The following is an 18,674-nucleotide window of genomic DNA, read 5'->3' as shown; positions in this document are numbered from 1 at the left end:
ATCAGTATAATAAAAAGATAGTTGAAAAAAAGAAAAAAGAAAGGAAATTACTTAAACATTTTAAGAAGGTTTTATAGAATTAAAAGATGCAATGTTTCCCAATAAAGGGCTGTCTGGGTACCCAGCACAAGGATTGAAAGTGAATCCACAACAAGGTGCATCCATTATTGAGATTATCAGAATACTGGGAAGAAAGCAACTACCTGTAGTTTCAGAGGCAAAAGAAGAAATCACATATTAAGTATCAAGAAACATAATGATATTGAATTCCTCAACAGCAATACCATAAATCAGAAGAAAGTTCTTCAAAATTCAGAGGGAAAACTATTTTCAAACTAGAATTCCAATTAATCAAGCTATTAATCAAGCGTAAGGGCAGAATAAACATATTTTGAGATATTCAAGGTCTCGAAAATTATGTTTCTCATCTACTTTTTTAAAGCTACTGAAGCAGACACTCCATCAGAATGACAGAATAATGTGATCTCATGATTTTATTAAGTCATGAGATCCCAGGAAAAAGCAAAAAAATACAAGAGAAGGGCACCTCTCCAGGATAGTGGTAAAAAAAACAGTTTAAGCATTTCAAGTTGACAGCTGTACAGGTGGCCTGAATAGCAAACCGACTGGGAGAATGTTTTTCAATATGATAATACAATGTGATATAAGAATTCCTTCAATATTATATTGTTAGATTCCTAGTGTTTGTATTAAGAGATTTAGATAATGAAGGGGGAAGTTAGGGCCGACTAGTTTTAAGGCAGAAAACAAAGCAAAAAAAAACCTGTTAAACTTCTTAAATCTAAAGATAAAATGATGTTCAGAAAAAGACAAGTAATCAAATAACAGTTCAGCTATGAATAGCACATACAAAGTCACAATAATGTAAGCTCTAAACAATGATCTAGCTAAAACTGTAGTATAATGAAAGGATAGAGGAGGAGAGCTTTGCAGGTGGTGGGGACAGTAAAAGCCAAATCCTCAACTTCCCCGGTAGGAAGTACACATATAATACCTACAACAGAAATAGCACTGTAAGAATGCTATTTGGATACATGAATGTAAAAGTTAAAAGAAGCAGTTAAATTACAGAAGGAGTTCCTCTGGAAGGCAGACTTGTTGTTAAAACATGTCTTGCAGAACTGTTTGACTATTTAAACAACGAGAGCGTGCATGACTTTGATACAATTAAAACCTACACTTAAAAGCCAGACAATACCTGTCTGGTTTCTATAGATGAACTACATACAGTGTTTTCATGGAAGAGATGTGTTGTAATGAGTTAACACCACAGCATCAGAACCAGAGGGACTGACATTCCAGTAACAGTCAGAATCACGCAGCATAAGATACTGTAAAGACAGCTGTAAATTAACTTGAACACTACTCATCATGAACAAGAGATAAAAGTCCTTTTGATGTCATAAGCAAAACATTATGCAGCCAAGAACATGCAAATGTTGACTGCAGAAAAAAATATAATTAGAGTCTTGTTGTGTAGAAGGAGAGGAGTAGAATGGAAACTCTAGAGGAATAGATTATGAGGAGCTGGAGGAGTGGGTAACTGACTCTGGGCAGGAGGAAACCACTGGCAAGGAAAGGAAACCATATCCCCCACTCAGGGCCTAGCTGAAGGGTGATTCTCCTTCTCCATGGAGAAAAAGTTCCCTTTTCCTGGAATATGAGAACATGAGAAGTAAAGACCACAAACCGTTTATAAAGTCTTGTGACCAGCTTCCAAAATCGATTCAGGCAATCCCTAATGGCACTGCAATATGCTTGGATGTTGACTCAGATGGCAGGATAGACTTGGATGATTTGAAAATTATAAATTCAAAGCACTGGAACATAACAGTTGGTAAATGAGGTAAAACCCAGACTCTAAGAGTCAACTGAAAAACTTCTGTTTGTAAAAAGGCCTTCGTCCTCCAGTTATACTTTCCCAAAAGATTTGTTAAGGAAGAGGAAAAGTGAAAGGAAGAAGATAGCATACCGTGGCCAGGTATCTTAACAGTGAGCAATAAAGTATGAGGTCAAAAGGACCACTTACGGCTTGGGAATCTTAAAGATGCAAATGATCACTGAGGCATGATGGGATTAATAATTCTTTTACAGGCTGAAAAACAAAATTCCTACCTGCTAAGATAAGTGTCCATCCAGAGGAATACAAAATCCCTGTACAAGAAAATGTCAAGGACATTGATGGAAGTCTGGGGAAACAAGACAACATTTCACCCAAAGGTTCTTTTCCATCTGAAACAATCGTATATGTAATTTTGTATTTCATTTGAGGACAGTCTAGAAGAAATACCAACAGAATCCTAAGGAAAATATGCCATTCCTTCCTTGAGTTTCCATTTGGCAGGCCAAACCTCCCTTGCAGTGGGATGTATATAGTTAGGGTCTCAAATTTACAGTGTTGGAGAATCACAAGTGTGACACTGAAGAGTTAGTCGTAACAGCCCTTATACTAACAGAGAGAAATGAGCCTATTTTTGACACTGGAATATTCCTGTAAGTTATCTAAACACATGGCTCTCTCTAGGAACTACGGTAATTGGTTAATACAGCATTTTTCTGATCTGTTAATTAAGTGACAAATAACATAACCTACATTCCCTTCTGATGGTCACTGAAGTATAGTAAGTGAATAAGAACTACCCTGGTTTTTCTAACGATACACACACACATATTACATATATATTTAAACATTTAAAGCTTTACTTGATTAGCTGCCAACACCAGTTACTGTAAATCTAAGAGTGATTTAAAACTGCTAGCACAGATCTAAAGTCTCAGGGAGAATTCTGAGTCAGCAGTCACTCTGAATGCCTGCATTTTTTTTTTTCCTCTTATTTTCACTAATTTTAATCTAATTTTCCTACATAGGAAGTCATTTCAGTTATTAAATATTTCATTTAGCTACGTATAACAATGGATCAGGGGACAATTTTTCATCTCTTTAGATTCCCACAAGCCACACTAGAAAACATATTTCCTTTGAAGGAGATATCATAAATAAGATGTTCATATTTCATAAAGATAAAGACAGTCTGAATAGAGTTCTGCATGATATGTTCTACCATAATGTTAAATTTTAATGTTAAGCAATATAAAATACATTTTTGTACTAACTTGTGCATGGAAGAACATTTGCTTTGCTAGGAAACATTTTCAAATGGAAGACAGATGACCTTGAAATATCCTCATTTTTTCTCCTCAGCTTTACAAAAATGCCAACCATTTATCTAACCCAACTCCATCATAATAGCAAAAGAAAAGCCAAAGCACCACAAATCATCAGGAGGCAATCCACTATGACTAAGAGCAGAAAATGAGATTGACTCCATTTTTTTTTTTCCAGACAGCTGTCAAGCACAAAATGGATCAAGTGCTGCTCAAATCTCTGACAGGCCTGAGTTATTGAAATCCAGATCAACTGACCAATGATATATAATAGATTTTTGGGTAGCTTTTTCTGAATGGTCTAACAGCAATAAAACACAGGCATAAACTTGCTCACCAAATGAATCAGAGGCAAACCATCTCAGAATTAGAGAAGACCTTTCCGGTTCAAAACTGAAAGCTGACTGTAAGGCCACTTTACTTGTCAAATCACGTCTGCTGTTGTGCAACACATCTTGGGCCCACTCTTGGCTTTGGAGCTCAGTTACCATGAATCAGCGTCACACTATTAATAAAGCTGCTAGTGCTGGAGATCCAAGTCTGAGATTAACACATTCCCTCAGCAGGCAGGTGACGGCAAACCTTTTTGCACCTCACGGTTGGGCATATACTAAATATTATCACATTACTAGGCCCAACCACGCCTTAACAGTAATTAGGTTTCTGAACTATATTGTTCCTTTCTGATTAAGTGCTTTTCAAATCATCAATGATGATTTTTTTTATAGTTATTTTTTCCCCATGACTGCTTTGAAAGATAAGACAATGAATGCATGCTGGTCGTAGAGTCTTGTCTAGATTCCAGACTTCAGTGGGGATGCACTTTGCAAGAAGACTAAATAGAGGGCAGCAGCTCATGCTATCCTTGTATTTAGACAGCTTATGGGGATGAAAGGGGATTAAAAATAAATAAAAATAAGAGAAGCACAAAACAGAAATACTGCACAAAATAACCATTTTGTTACTTTCATATTTTTACACTTTCATTTTTTACTGGGAATGTGAAGCTTTCCAGCAGGCAGCATGAACAATTAAATTCAGCATTATTGATATCTAGTGACTCATAAACTCTTCTAATCCAAATGATCTATTATATTGAGACTTTTTTCTTTCTATATGACTAGACTCTCTACTTCCTCAGACACAGCACTGCAAGGGAACATCAGCTGCAGGTGCTGCCTTAATATCTCAACTGGAAATGCCAAAGTCATAAAATGGGTTATCAATTCAACAATTTAGCACTTGATGACCATTACATGGCATTACTCTTCCTTATCAGCAATGAGGACTTCAGAAAGTTCCATACAAATTTAAAAATTTTCTCCATTAAGTATCGGCTCAACTATTTTCAAATCCAAGAGGATCTCCATATAATTATGCGAAACTGATTAAACATAAACATTTAAAAAATAATCTTTACACAGAAAGGATGGTAAGATGAACATAACATAAAAAGAAGTCCCTCACATCAATAGAAATTTTACCAGTTATCCTCAAACTGGGTCTATCACTACTCTTCCCACAATAAAAGACACTTAGAAATATCCTGAGTTTCGATGGCCGGTAGACATGAAAAGATGCTCAAGGTCACTAATCTTCAGAGAAATGCAGATTAAAACCACACTGAGTTATCACCTCACACCTGTCAGAATGGCTATCATTAATAAATCAAAGAACAACAAGTGTTGGTGAGGATGTGGAGAAAAGAGAACTCTTATACACTGTTGGTGGGATTGCAAATTTGCATAGTCACTATGGAAAATAGTGTGGAGGTTCCTCAAAAAATTAAAAAATGAACCTACTTTTTGACCCAGTGATTGTACTTCTGGGTACTTACCCAAAGAAAACCAAAACGATAATTTGTAAAGATCTATGCATACCTATGTCCATGGCAGCACTATTTACAATAGTCAAGATATGGAAGCAACCTAAATGTCCATCAAAAGATGATTAGATAAAGAAGTTATGGTTCATACATACAATGGAATATTACTCAGCCATTAAAAAAAAAAAGAAGAAATCCTACCATTCACAACAACATGGATAGACTTAGAGATTATTATACTGAGTGAAATAAGTCAGACAGAGAAAGATATATACTATGTGATTTCACTTATATGTGGAATCAAAGAAACAGAAAGAACAAACTAATCAAAAACAGACCCACAATTATAGAGGACAATCTGGTGATGGCCAGAGGGGAGGGGGGTTTGGAGGCTGGGAGAAAGGGGTGAAGACTTAAAGAAGTACAAATTAGTAGTTGATAGATAGGTCACAGTAATGGGGAGCACGGCATAGGGAATGTAGTTAGCGTTAATGTAATGGCTAGGTGGAAAACCAGAGGAGAAAAAGAGCAATCAGGGTGATCATTTCATAAACTATATAAATGTCTAATCAATGTACTGTATACTTGAAACTAATAAAATAAAATTTTAAAAAATATCCTGGGTTTTAAAGATATTTAGGGAAGTAAATTTAAGCTGACTCCTTAAATTCTGAAAAGGTAAAAACTCTTTTCCTAATACTTTTCTCATAGTTTTACCATCATTGCTTTCAACACTCTCTTAAAAACAACAAAGAAAACGAACACCAAATGCTGATGTCAAAACTTGGAAAGTTTATCAATTGCCTTCATAGCCTCATCTGAGAGTAAGGCACAGATATAATTATCCTCATCATGTAGATAAAGACACAAAGCTTAGACAAGTCAAATAGCTTGTCCAAAATCAAACACCTAACCTATTGGCAGTTCTGAGGCTTGATCTCAGAACTTTTGAGTCTACATCCAGAGTTCAAAAGAGTAGAATTAGTGAGGTTAGGTGGGAACAAGGATAATTCTAATTCTTCCATAATTTCATAGTTTGATTATAACTTTAAGGGTACACACACTCATATACACACAACCTACCCCTTTTCCGAGTTTTGAACCGCTGGCCTGTTAGCACTGGCTTCTGATGCTTATTCATAAAATTTCTGAAAGCAAAGAAAATAAAGATTATATGTTTCAAATAAGCAATTTATATAAAACATATGGCTAATAAATATATATTAAACTTCAGCCATGCTGAATATACTTTTTAAAAATGTGACATAATGTTGACTATTGAACTAGAAAGAGTTTTAAAGTTTAATAATATCTAGTGTTGACAAAAGACATATGGAAAACAACCAAAGACATAAACTTTGGCATAGGGGATAAACTCCATAACTCCATGCACTACATTGAGGAAGCATTCGATAAATATTTATAACTATTTACATGTGCATAACCTGTGGTCCAGCAATTCCATTACTAGGAATTTATTCTGTAGTTATTCTATACTTATCCACACATATATGCAAATATACCTGTATTCGTGTGTGTGCATGTGTGTCTGTATGTGCGTATAAAAGGGTTTAGTTGCAGCATAGATTAAAAATAAAAGTTAATCACACATAAACATGAGTCTGGTTAAATAAGTTATAACAAGCTATCAAATGGAGCATTATGAAGCTTTAAAGACTGAGTTAGATCTGAATGTACTGCAAATCTGCCCCGGTCTCCTCTCTGATTATGTTTCCTGTGTCTACTTCTCTTCCCATCCTTCACGGTGCTCCAGCCGCATTGCCCTTTCTTCTTCCAATGTGCCAAAGGTCACCTCTCTCCTGGGAAGAATCTTTCCCCAGCCGTTCACCTGGCTTACTCTTTGTACCCACTCAAATGCCTCCTTTTCAAAGAGGCCTTCCCTGACCACCCCGAATAATGGGGGCCCCTTGTCTCTGGTCTCTATCTCTCTCTCCTTATTTAGCTTTATTACCCTTCACAGTACTTGGCAGTACCCGTTTTATTATTCTGTTTTCCCATGGCCTATTGCCCCCCATGAGAGTGTAAACTCCATGGGGGTAGGGACTTTGTAAGGTTTACCAAATACTGTGTCTTTAGCCCTAAAACAACACTGAATAAAGAGTAAGCATTTAATAAATAATTGTCAAATAAGCTGTGGCACTGATATGGAAAGATGATTAAGGCATATTATTAATGGGAAAAAGCAAGTTGAATAAGAGGGTATATAATGATTTTTAAGTTAGAAAGGGGGTATATGTAATATCTGCTTTTCCAAGCAAGCAAAATTTCAGAAAGATACAAGAAACTGTTAAGTTTTTCATTTGTTTATCTCAGAGGGTGGAAATTTAGATATTTTGTATTCTTCTATTGGATTTTGTATGCAATTAAAAATATAATAAATTATCTTTGAAAAAAGTGAAATACCTGCTCTGTAAGACATTTTACAAATTGAGAATAAATTTTCTGGCATAAATATTATAATCTAAAAATATGTCTAGATTGGTAAAATCATGAAGAGCAAACACTTAAGATAGTCAAGCAAATTATTTAACCTTTCAAAGTTTTTAAAATTTATGGCTTGAAAATGTCTAGATTTTCTCCATTACTTACATCATTAAACAATCAAGAAAATTTGCAGTATTCAAGTAAATTATTTAATTATGTCTCAAAATTAAAAAAAAATCTTAAGAACATGGAAAAATTATTGTTCAATTTATTACCAAATCTTTCTTCCTGCCCATGAAACTCTATCTTCACATAGAGAGCAATTTGTTTACCATTGAAAACTTTAATCATAACTTTAAAATGAAACTAATTAAAAATAAAGTAACGAACCTCAAAAGTAATTTCTTTTATGGTTTAAGTAGAGAGAATTTTTAGCAATCCTATAATGTGAACTTACTACAATGTGCTTTGAGATATAAAGGTGACTAAGCCAGACTCCATTCTCTCAAAAAGCACAGAGCCTATGGGGATAAAATCCCCAAATTTACAATACAGTGAAATAAGTGAAACATCAGTGGTACCGTCCTAAAACAAAGGTACAGAAAGTGACTGCTGTTTGTGCACAGAGCAGCAGCTACATATTGAAATAGTTATAAATGCAGTGAACTTAACCAATGAAATCTCATTTTATTTGATAGATGCTGGAAATAGAAGTTCTAATGCAATATATGTACTGCAAAAGTTTATTCAAAAATTTCCCTGTTGGTCTTTTCAACAGTTTTACTCTAGATCAGCAAGTATTTGATCGAAGGACAAGTAACGCATATGTATATGTGTGTGTGTGTATGTATGTATGTATGTATGTATATATATACATGGATGCTGGCATATTCTTATTGTTGTCACACCTCCCAAAACACAACAAATACTATTTAAAATGTTTCATTGTGTTAGTGATTGAGAATACCTGCTAAAGAGTTTAGTTCTCATACCAAGATACAAAACAAAATTATAAAACATAGCACAAATAGCCTGAAACTTCTCTAGTAGGCAAACATGCAAGGAAGGAGTTACTCTTTGCCAAAGATATTTTTATTTTGAAATAAAAAAAAGTTTTAAAGTGTGACCTCTCTCTAAAAGTTTTATTTTAGGGTCCAGAATATAAACACACAGGATTCCCCAATTAACTCTACCTTTGCACTTCGTTTCTATTTTTTCTGCTAGTAAAGAATTACCACTAAACACAGCCTACCTATGAGATAATTACTCTATTATAAAAATCATTAGCTCTGTTTATGCTTTCTTCAGTTCTAAACACAAAAGTTTTGTTTCTTCATAGCCTATGATGGCTTATTTTTCACACCTTCAATATACTGTGTGGAAAATCACACAAAAACAACATTAAAAAAAAAAACTATGCTAAGATTTTGATGTACACACAAAACATCAAAAATTAAAACACATACACAGGGACTCACCTATTAGTATTGAAAGACTAAATGAAGATACTCTGTTCACCTAAAGTCTCTATCCTTTAAGCTGTTACTATTTAGAGCATAGGTTTGCCTCCCTCTAAATTTAGTTCTCACTGCTACATTATAATCTGCTCCAGTGAGGGTCAGCCTTTATAAGGAATTCACTGAAGCTCTGGCCAAAGAAAAGCAAGGGCACTTTCAATAAAAAACTGTGCTACCGTAAACCCGAGAAAGTAACAAAGAAAGAGCAGCAAAGACAGTCGATTAGGCCAATGTCAAAAGCTTACTTTCATCAGATTGCATTACCATTTACAACTTGAAATCAACTAATTAAAAAAATATATATATATTTTAAAATCAGTATTTAGCAGACTCCTCCAGGACAAATTTGTTTGGGAGTACAACCTATACTTTATGATTTGGCTTCCATTAAAAAAACTATAAGCCAAACACATATAGACAAAATGAGTTCACATTTCACCCAAATTGGAAAAGCTCCATAGTTTAAAACATTTTAAAAAGTGTCATGCAAAATGCTAGAATAAAATGGATTGAAGTATTTCACGTTATCTAAGAGACTAAATTCCTTGGATATCCCACAAGATAAAAGACCATAAATATACTAGAATGAAAATCAAAAATTAGAAAGCAGGTATTCTATTACTGAAATAAACATTTTAAAATAAATTTCTGTTTAAATAAAATAAAAGGTTTAATTGAAAGATTTTCAGGTCTAACATATTAGATAACTTTCACCCCATTTCACTCTTAATCTTCTAACTGTCCTTGAGTCCTCTGCAGATTCCATCACTCATTCCCAATCAGACTCTGGGCCCAAGTGTGACCATGGGCCAGCAGCTTGAATGGGCCTCGTGCCGACTGTGTACCAATTTTGCCAGTTGCCCAGCTCACCTTGAGTAGATTGACCATTTTTATGTATTGTCTTTAATCCTCTTTTTGAAAAGAATCTGATCTATGAGAGGACTTACCTTCTAGCTGTCTCTGGAAGGGAATGACTGTTCTTAACTAGTAATCCAGAGGATTGGCCTGATACTCTATTCTAGATTGTTTTTCTGGTCTGGTTCATCTTTGAACTATGATAAACTGCCTTATATAATATGTTGTTCTACAAATCCATGCTATATGTATAATAACTATGCTATTCAAACACCCCCAACTTTAAGAATATGAATACTCTAACGTGAAGTCACAATCTTTTTCTATAGAGGAATAGGAACAAATATTTTAGGCTCTGTGAGCCACATGGCCTCTGTTCCAACTACTCAATTCTGCTGTTGTAGCCTGAGAGCAGCCATTGACAATATGGAAACAAGCGATCGTGGTTGTATTCCAATAAAACTTTATTTACAAACAAGTGGTGGATTAAATTAGGTCCCCATGTCATAGTTTGCCAGCGCTCATTCTAGAGCTGTCTGTAATGATAGAAATGTTCTGTATCTGCATTGTCTAATATGGAAGCTACTAGATACATGTGGCTATCGAGCCTCTGAAATATACCTAGTGTGACTGAGGAACTAAATATTTGTTTCCTTTTATTTTCATTACTTAAAATTAAAATTGAAATAGCCAGTGGGGCTAGCGGCTATCATGTTCGGCACCCTGGTTTTAAAGCATTCCTTATGGCCCAACACACTTTAATTTGATAAAAAGGAATTATTTAATAATTTTCAAATCAAGTAACTTTGAGGAGCACTTTGCCCAAGTTTCAAAACCACGTGGCTATAGCAGGAAAGAAAAGAAAAAGGACCAAACTTAAAGTGAAACTCTGTGTGGAGTCAATATTATTTAAGACAATAGAGAAAAAAATCTTTTGGTCCTAAGATAATAACAACTATTGGGTAGCAACAGCATCCCACAAGGATAAAGTGTTTCATAGAGATATAACAACACTAGCACACGAACTCATAATATAATTCGAACTCATAATATAATTCGGCCACCGCTGCAACATTCTCATGAAATACTTTGTGTATACTTGCAAGCCTTAAGAATTACCTTTTATTCTATACTCCAAATGAGCAAAATAATTTACCATAAAAAAGAAAAAATTAAAAAAATGCCCATAATTATAAATTATTCTCCTTTCCATTAAAGCTAAAACTGCAAGAACAAACATCATAAAATCCTTTACAGAAAGTTATCATATCCAGGAATCATTTGGGTTGATAATAACACTGTAGCACCACCATTCTCTCAAAAGAAGCAAAAATAATTAAATTGCTTTCTAAAAGTTTAAGTTATTAAGACTTTATAGCAATAAAGTAAATATATGCCTAGAATAATACTATATAATTTGTTGCCCAGAATTACATTAACTTGTTTAATATCCTTATCACGATTTTGTAACAACCTCTCTATAATCAAAATCACTGTCTCTACAAAAAGCTTCATGTCTCCTAGCAAATTCTATGTATGTTTTAGCATTTACAATAATTGAAAAAAAGCATTAAAAATTTAAAAGAACAGATAGCCTATAGAAGAAAAATGTTTCTAAATAAAATCAAATATTCATTTCTTTAATATAGAAATATTACTATTATATTCATATCCCCTTCATTCTTATCTCTATTGATATAAAAGAGCAAAAATCTTTCTTAAGCACGAAACGTAACAGCAGTTCTCTCCTCAAAAATTTACAGCTTATTTTCCCGTGAGACATTAATAGTGGAAACATAAATTGTGCGAAGCAACTACCTTGTAGGGAAAGAATGATCAAAGCTCAAAGGAATTGTGCTGTGTAAAAACAGCATTAAGTGTTAACTATGTCCATCTAAATTTTTCTTAAGATATAAAGGCATCACGATAAAATTTTCATTATAACATTTCCAAAACTATCAAATTTATTAATATAGCTATCTTATTTCTGAATGCTGATTTTTTACTTCCCTTTTAATAAAAATAGAAGATTCCGCAAGTTACATTTTAAGTATTAATGTACAATCTCGTCACAGCAATAGAAGTCCCCTAGGGCAGCGGTCCCCGACCTTTCCGGCACCAGGGACCAGTGCTCCTATGAGAATCTAAAGCCTGATGATCTGAGGTGGAGCTGAGGTGATGATGATGGCGCTCCGGAGCGCTGCTTTGCTCTCTGCCTGCTGTTCCCCTCCTGCTGTGCGGCCCAGTCCCTAAGGGGCCACAAACCAGTTCCGGTCTCTGGCCCAGGGGTTGGGGATCCTTGCCCTAGGGCATGCACATTCCCTTCTCTGGGCCCTTCCACTTCCCCTAGATGGAATCCCTTCAGATCCCTCCCTTTCCCCCAACAACTCACCAGATGATCTAATCTTGCTGATGTCATTCTATACTCTCAATACTTTGAAAGACACAAACACATAAACTATATTTTGGCTTCTGGAAAACCTATCCCTCAAATATAATGATTTAGGGAATTTTAATAGCAAAATGCCAGAAAACCTCTATTCTAAATAAGACCCTTAAAACTTTTGTCTACAACAGAATTTTGAGATAAGACTGCATACCTACAATATTTCAAAGTATAAATTCTGAGAATTTAGAGGAAATGATAGCATAAAACAAGAAACTGTCCAGCAGTCGTTTCAGTATATTTATTAATCTATCAAGTATTTTGGGAGTGATTATTGTATGTCAGACCACTAATGCAGTGGTCTCACTTAAGGGTTATTTTGTTCTCCAGGGGACATAATAACCCAAACATATGGCAATGTTTGGAGCCATTTTTGATTGTCATGCCGTGGCGGAGGGGGGTGCTATTAAAATCTAATGGGTAGAGGCCAGAAATGCTGCTGTGCACAGGACAACTCCTCCCCTTTCCCGCCCCCCTCCCCCCAAAGAATTATCTGGTCCAAAATTTTAATGCCAAAGTGGGAAAACTCTGCACTAAAGAGGAAACAATGGTGAATAAAACGAGGCACGTTCTTTGCTCTCAAGAGTTAAAAATTATACGCACAGGTCTAAACATACCGGAGCAGCAACCAGACAGATTTTTCTTTGAATGACTCGTCTATGTTTGCCAAATATTGATGTCAAGTTTAGAGAACACAAATTTATCACTGAGTATCTTGTCATAGCTAAAATCCAAAGTATAATTAGTATACAAAATAAATGCTTCCTACGGTCTTTGATACTAATTGATGTGCTTCCACAATGATAATTTTATATTCTCTGATATTCAAAGGGAAGGCAGAAAATAGGCAACAATCTAGGATTTGAAGAAGGTAGAACAGAGAAAGCTGAGCATCAGCAGACACTTTCCTACTTCCTGATATCACAGTAGTAAGAACAGAAAGACAAGAAAAAAAGGAACTTTAAAATGCAATATATGACTGAAAAAAAAAACCAATTTTTTAAAAAAAATTAATTTTATTAGGGTAACATTGGTTAATACAATTATATAATTTTCAGGTGTGCATTATCATTTGACATCTGTATGTTCTATTGCGTGTTTACCACCCAAAGTCCAGTTTCCTTCAGCTACCATATATTTGATCCCCTTTACCCTCTTCACTCTTTCCCTATTTCCCTATATTTGGCGCTCTTTATCCAATCTACCTCCCGCTTCCTTGCCTACCCAACTAGTAACCACTATTCTACAGTCTTCTGGTAACCACTAGTCTATGTCCATGAGTCTCTGTTTATTTGTTGCTTTCAGGTTTATATTCCACATATATGTGATATCATGTGATTTTTAATTTTTTCTGTCTGGCTTATGAAAAAGACAATTGTTTAATTTTTATGACTTGGAGAAAACAGTGATGCTAAAAACAGGAAAAAATCAAATTCATATATATGTGGTAGGATCTTAGGTACATAAAATACACTAGTGGTCAACATGAGCAGCAGGTTCAAGGGACATTTTATTCCTCTCATTTTACATGTTTGTATTTTCTATAATATATGTAACTTTTATAATTAGATCATTATATATTTTTAAATAAAAATATCTTTAGCCTCTTCTTTAAGCTCAAACCAATTTCAAAAGTCATAAGTAATAATATTGTACATAAAAATAAGTATGTCACAGGATCTAAATATCATTCCTACTAAAAGAAACCAACGTTTCTTGCATAAATGGCTGACTCCAAGGTTGAAGCAGAGAAGATTCAATATGATCCTGAGACATCTTGTGCTTGAAAACACAGAACTGCTTTAAAAAAAGATCAAAAGCAAATTTATCAGTGCACAAGCGAAAGGAAGTAACTGGGCAGAAGGGAAAGTTTTCTTTCAGCAGACTCCAATTGATAAATAGAAAAGGAAACGGTTCGAAAATCACCATTTTTCAAACATTGTCCAAAAACTGATTCACACAAGAGTCATCGATGTATGCTAAGTGTACCCTGACAAGTGTGTGTGCATACACATGCAGGGGTGCTTCACAATCAATGGGATATTTACATAGCCTTAAAGCATCTTCACATAAATTACGAAAGGAAAAACAGTAACTACACAGTGGAGAAACGAGCTACCTTAACCAAGAGACAACAGCCATCCCATATCTCTAGATGTTTTACACTTAGGGCAGGATATTGTTTATGTGGCATTCCAAACAAAAACACGTGACCTGAATTTAATCGTGAGGAAACAAATACACTATCTAGGGACAGTCTCCAAAACTGGCCTGTATTCTTCAAATATGTCAATGCCTTTAAAAAAAATTTAAAGATTAAAGGAAAACTAAAAGGACACTACTAAACACAGTATGTAAACTGGGAGTGGATGCTACACTTGCGGGGGAAGTGGTGTTGGGGGGTTACATACATATACATATACATATATATATAACATTATTGGGATAATTGATAAAATTGCAGTGTAGACTACAGTAATTAGTATGGTACCTATAGTAAATTCATTAAATTTTATTATTACACTCTGTTTCTATAAAAGAAGTATCTTGTTCTTAGAAAATACACAGTGAAATAATAAGGGATAAGTAATAAGGGGCAAAGTGTATGCAACCTGTTCTCATATGGTTCAGAAATAAAAGTGCGTATGTATGCGGAGAACCACAGAGAGCAAAGGCAAACTTTGCAAGCCATACGAATTTTAGGGAATGAACATGTGCAAGGAGAACAATTAGGGGAGCTGAAAAAGCCCAAGAACCTGACCAACACAGGAATTTTGTATTTTCTGGGACCGCTTAGAAATAAACCTTACCATGGAGAGAGAAGTCATTAACTTCAAATCCTTCAGGATTTGCTCAGCTGGAAAGAAGGAAATAACCCTACTGCACTGACTACATTCACCAGGAAACAAAAACCACACACACGCACAAAACCCCCTCAACTCTTAATCTCAAGATGCTTATAATATATTACTCTGGTTAATATATTCTTTGTATTTGACTGTCCTGTGGATGAGATATTTAAATATTAAAAAAACAAAAAATGCCCTTACTGGTACATCAGAAGAGGGGGCTCTTTATTCTGCTGCATTCCTAGACAAGAGAACATCCCTGGCATAAGCGAGCTGTGAACTGCTCAACCACACCCTGCACCACCTGGATCATTCCTGTCATGGACATATTCTCCTACATCGCAGTCCTGATTGAGGAGCGATTCAGAAGTTTACAAAATAGTATATCAAGTAAAACTGAATATTATTAAAGATCACAATCAGAGAAAGAATAAAGTCAACAATGAAAAAAATGTGCGGGTATGTAAAACAAGACTTGAGTTTTTTAAAGATAAGAAGTTCTAACTTCTACTAATCCAAAACAAATACCTAAAGGCAAAGATATGATTCCTAAACAGGAAAGGTTTTAAAAAAATTTAAATAAAAAAGGCCATTACTTTTTCTATATATTTAAAAAATATTTATCAAAGCAAAACACATATAAGTACAAAATTTATGTAGTAACTTACTGATTAGAAAACATATCCCAGGATTTACCAATCAAATAATTTCTTCCTTAAATGCAGGATAGCTATAAATTAAACTAATAATGATTTCATTAATCAAAACTCCTTCTGATTAATATTTTTCTGAATATTTTATATAGTGTTCAGAGGCAATGAATATATTTTCAAAGAGCAGTTTAAAGTATTTATTGATCAATTCAATTATTAACAGAGTAAATATGCAATCCTACAAGGTGATGATTTGGAAGGTCCATATCTACCAAGATATGGCTTCATGTTACCCATTATGTTTGTTTATCTCATTAATATATGATCATACATTTAATATAATACATACTACTTGATTATTTGATAATGATGTAAAAAACGAATATTTATTGTAGAGAAAATAATTCCTTAAAGATCATTGATTATGAAATCAGTTCATGCACAATGTTGAAAAATAGGGAAAAATTGAGAAAGAGATTAAAAAAAGTATCTGTAATTCTAATTCTCGGTAATGGCCACTGTACACATTTTAATGGTATAATCTTTCTTTTCTTTTTTTTTTTAGTGCACACACACAGAAAAAAAAATTGTCAATACAATTCTATCATCTTTTCTAATACTACACCCAAGCACAACTTCAAAAAAACTTTCTTGCATTAGAACTTGCAGTTATGTGACTTTATTCAATGACATCTTCTAGTATATTTATTTTAAAAGCCATGTGTTCTAATGCATCACTTTAGGAAAATCAGAAACCTTTCCTGAAGAGAAAAATATCCTTGAATCAAATTGTATTTTCAAGCTTAGAAAAAACAAGATGGTCTCTCTATATTATTTTAATTGGTTCATTTAAACTATAAAGTACTAATACCCTGATGTCAAACTAACAGCATAAAAGCACATAAAACCATGTGCTATGAAACAGTCTTCAGCAATTGCATAAACTCATCAACTGCAACGAATGTACCATGCTGGTGGGCAGTGGGGGATGATGATAATGGAGGAGACGATGTATGCATGTGGACAGACGGTATACGGGAAATCTCTGTACATTCCTCTTAATTTTGCTATGAAACTAAAACTGCTCTAAAAAGATAGTCTTTAAAAAAATCTGCAGGGAGTGGTGTCAAAGGCCAGAGAGAAAGTTTCAGTTTATGCAGGCTGATTTTGTTGCTGATGGAAGCGTTTATGACTACTGATTCAAATGGGAAGTTAGAAAATAAGTTATTACAGCAAGGAGGATTGAAGTGTGTTTCTCTCTTAGCCTTTTAATCAAGCAGGATAGGAAAATAGAATCTTTTGGGAAAAAATAACACCCTAGACTGGTAATTAGTGAGATACTTTCTTTGGAGCAATTGCTTTGAAACCATGGTAATGGATCTTCAGGATGCTCAAAGGTGGTAGGCAGGCATCCAAACATTTCATTTCTGAGTTCTCATGACCAAATCCCACCTCCCCGCATCCTCCATCCTCCCAGGAAGGAACCTGCCTAAGCCTGTCTAGCAGATGAAGTTTTATGTGAAGAGTTGTATACACAAAAAAGTTACTTATCATACACATGCCTATTGCACAACGAGGAGAGCATGAACTGGATAAATACCAAAGCCAAGCCTTGGATTTAATGAGACATGGATGATATGGGATTGCACTCCGATGCAATTTTATAGGAGTAGACCACACATTACAAATTAAAGGAGAGAGGAGGAAAAAAACAAACCAATTAACAAACAGAAAACCCAAAACAGCAGAGCACTATAAACTCTCTCAAGTATACTTTTCAAAAAAGGTCCAAACATATAGAAAATCATTCATTTGTATTCATTTACTAAACATACATCTGGTACTACTTAATAGAGATGCAGCAGGGCCTAATCGGACAAGTTGCATGGTGCTCACTTTCTAGCAGGTGGAGGTTTGATCCAAGCACTGCACAAAAAGTCTGGCACTGCGAATTAATAAGAATCACTGGTCTCCAGTATGTTAAAGTACATCACATGCATTGAGCTGCAATTGTGTTTATGAATGTTTTAATAAGTAAATGTTTTTTGCTTTTACGCTTATAATTGTTATCCATGATTGAAAACCATGGCCCTAAACCCAGACCCTCATCTAACACTCCAGTAAGGCTCTGAGATGTCACACCACTTGCTTGAAGTCACGCACTGCATTCTAACAATGATACAGCAGACACCAAAACTGAAAAATCCCTATCCATCAGGGGCTTACATGCCTGGAACATGCCTGGAATAGTCATGGCCAGAATCTGACTATCTCAGTCTCTACTCAGTGCCCTTTCCCAGTTGCTTACCAAAGTTGGTGCAGTGTCTTGGGAAATTATTTATATGACTCTTGAAGGCAGCTTTTTCATTTTCTGCCTCAGATTTTATGGTTTAGAATTAGATAGAAAAAAAAGAATAAATATTAATTTTAAAGTCTAGTTCAGCACTTGGATAAACTGGATTAGTATATATTTCCCCCAAAATGCAAAAGATTTCTACATGGATTGCTATTAAAAAAAAAAGAAAAAGTCTTTAGTGAGAGGATTTAACAAAAATCCTGCCTCTTAGGGACATGTTAATAGTAGGAAATTTATGGCACCATGGTTTCTAGAATGACAGGAGCCAGTTCTCAAATTGTTTCCTACTGAGGCTCAACTCTAACAAAAACGCAATCTTCACACCCTGCATCCCTTTCCTCTAGCCAGCAGTTTCCTCTGTACCGTCAACTTGAGGTTCTCCTTCCTGTTTATAATAACCCCATTCTACTACCTTGTATACTGAGGAAAAAGAACACAACATATGTCATCTTTTTTTTATTTTCCTTAGAAATAATCACAAATCCAGGAAGCCATCAAGGTTAGTTTTAAAATTATTAAAGTCCTTCGTGTGAATATACGAA

General features: G+C 34.7%; 1 protein-coding gene across 1 annotated transcript in view; it reads right to left on the bottom strand.

Moving 5' to 3' along the window:
* Positions 1-18,674, bottom strand: part of BZW2 (basic leucine zipper and W2 domains 2) — a 58,749-nt gene that overhangs the window by 32,210 nt on the left and 7,865 nt on the right. The window contains exon 2 of the mRNA XM_039862446.1: positions 6,095-6,159. Within this exon, the coding sequence (XP_039718380.1) occupies positions 6,095-6,152 (58 nt within the window). The 5' untranslated portion in view covers positions 6,153-6,159. The remainder of the gene's footprint in view (positions 1-6,094; positions 6,160-18,674) is intronic.

This window comes from Pteropus medius, unplaced genomic scaffold, assembly GCF_902729225.1.
Source record: "Pteropus medius unplaced genomic scaffold, Ma_sr-lr_union100, whole genome shotgun sequence".
NCBI lineage: Eukaryota > Metazoa > Chordata > Mammalia > Chiroptera > Pteropodidae > Pteropus > Pteropus medius.
The sequence above is the reverse complement of the archived record's forward strand: the minus strand, read 5'-3'. Positions and strand labels throughout refer to the sequence as shown.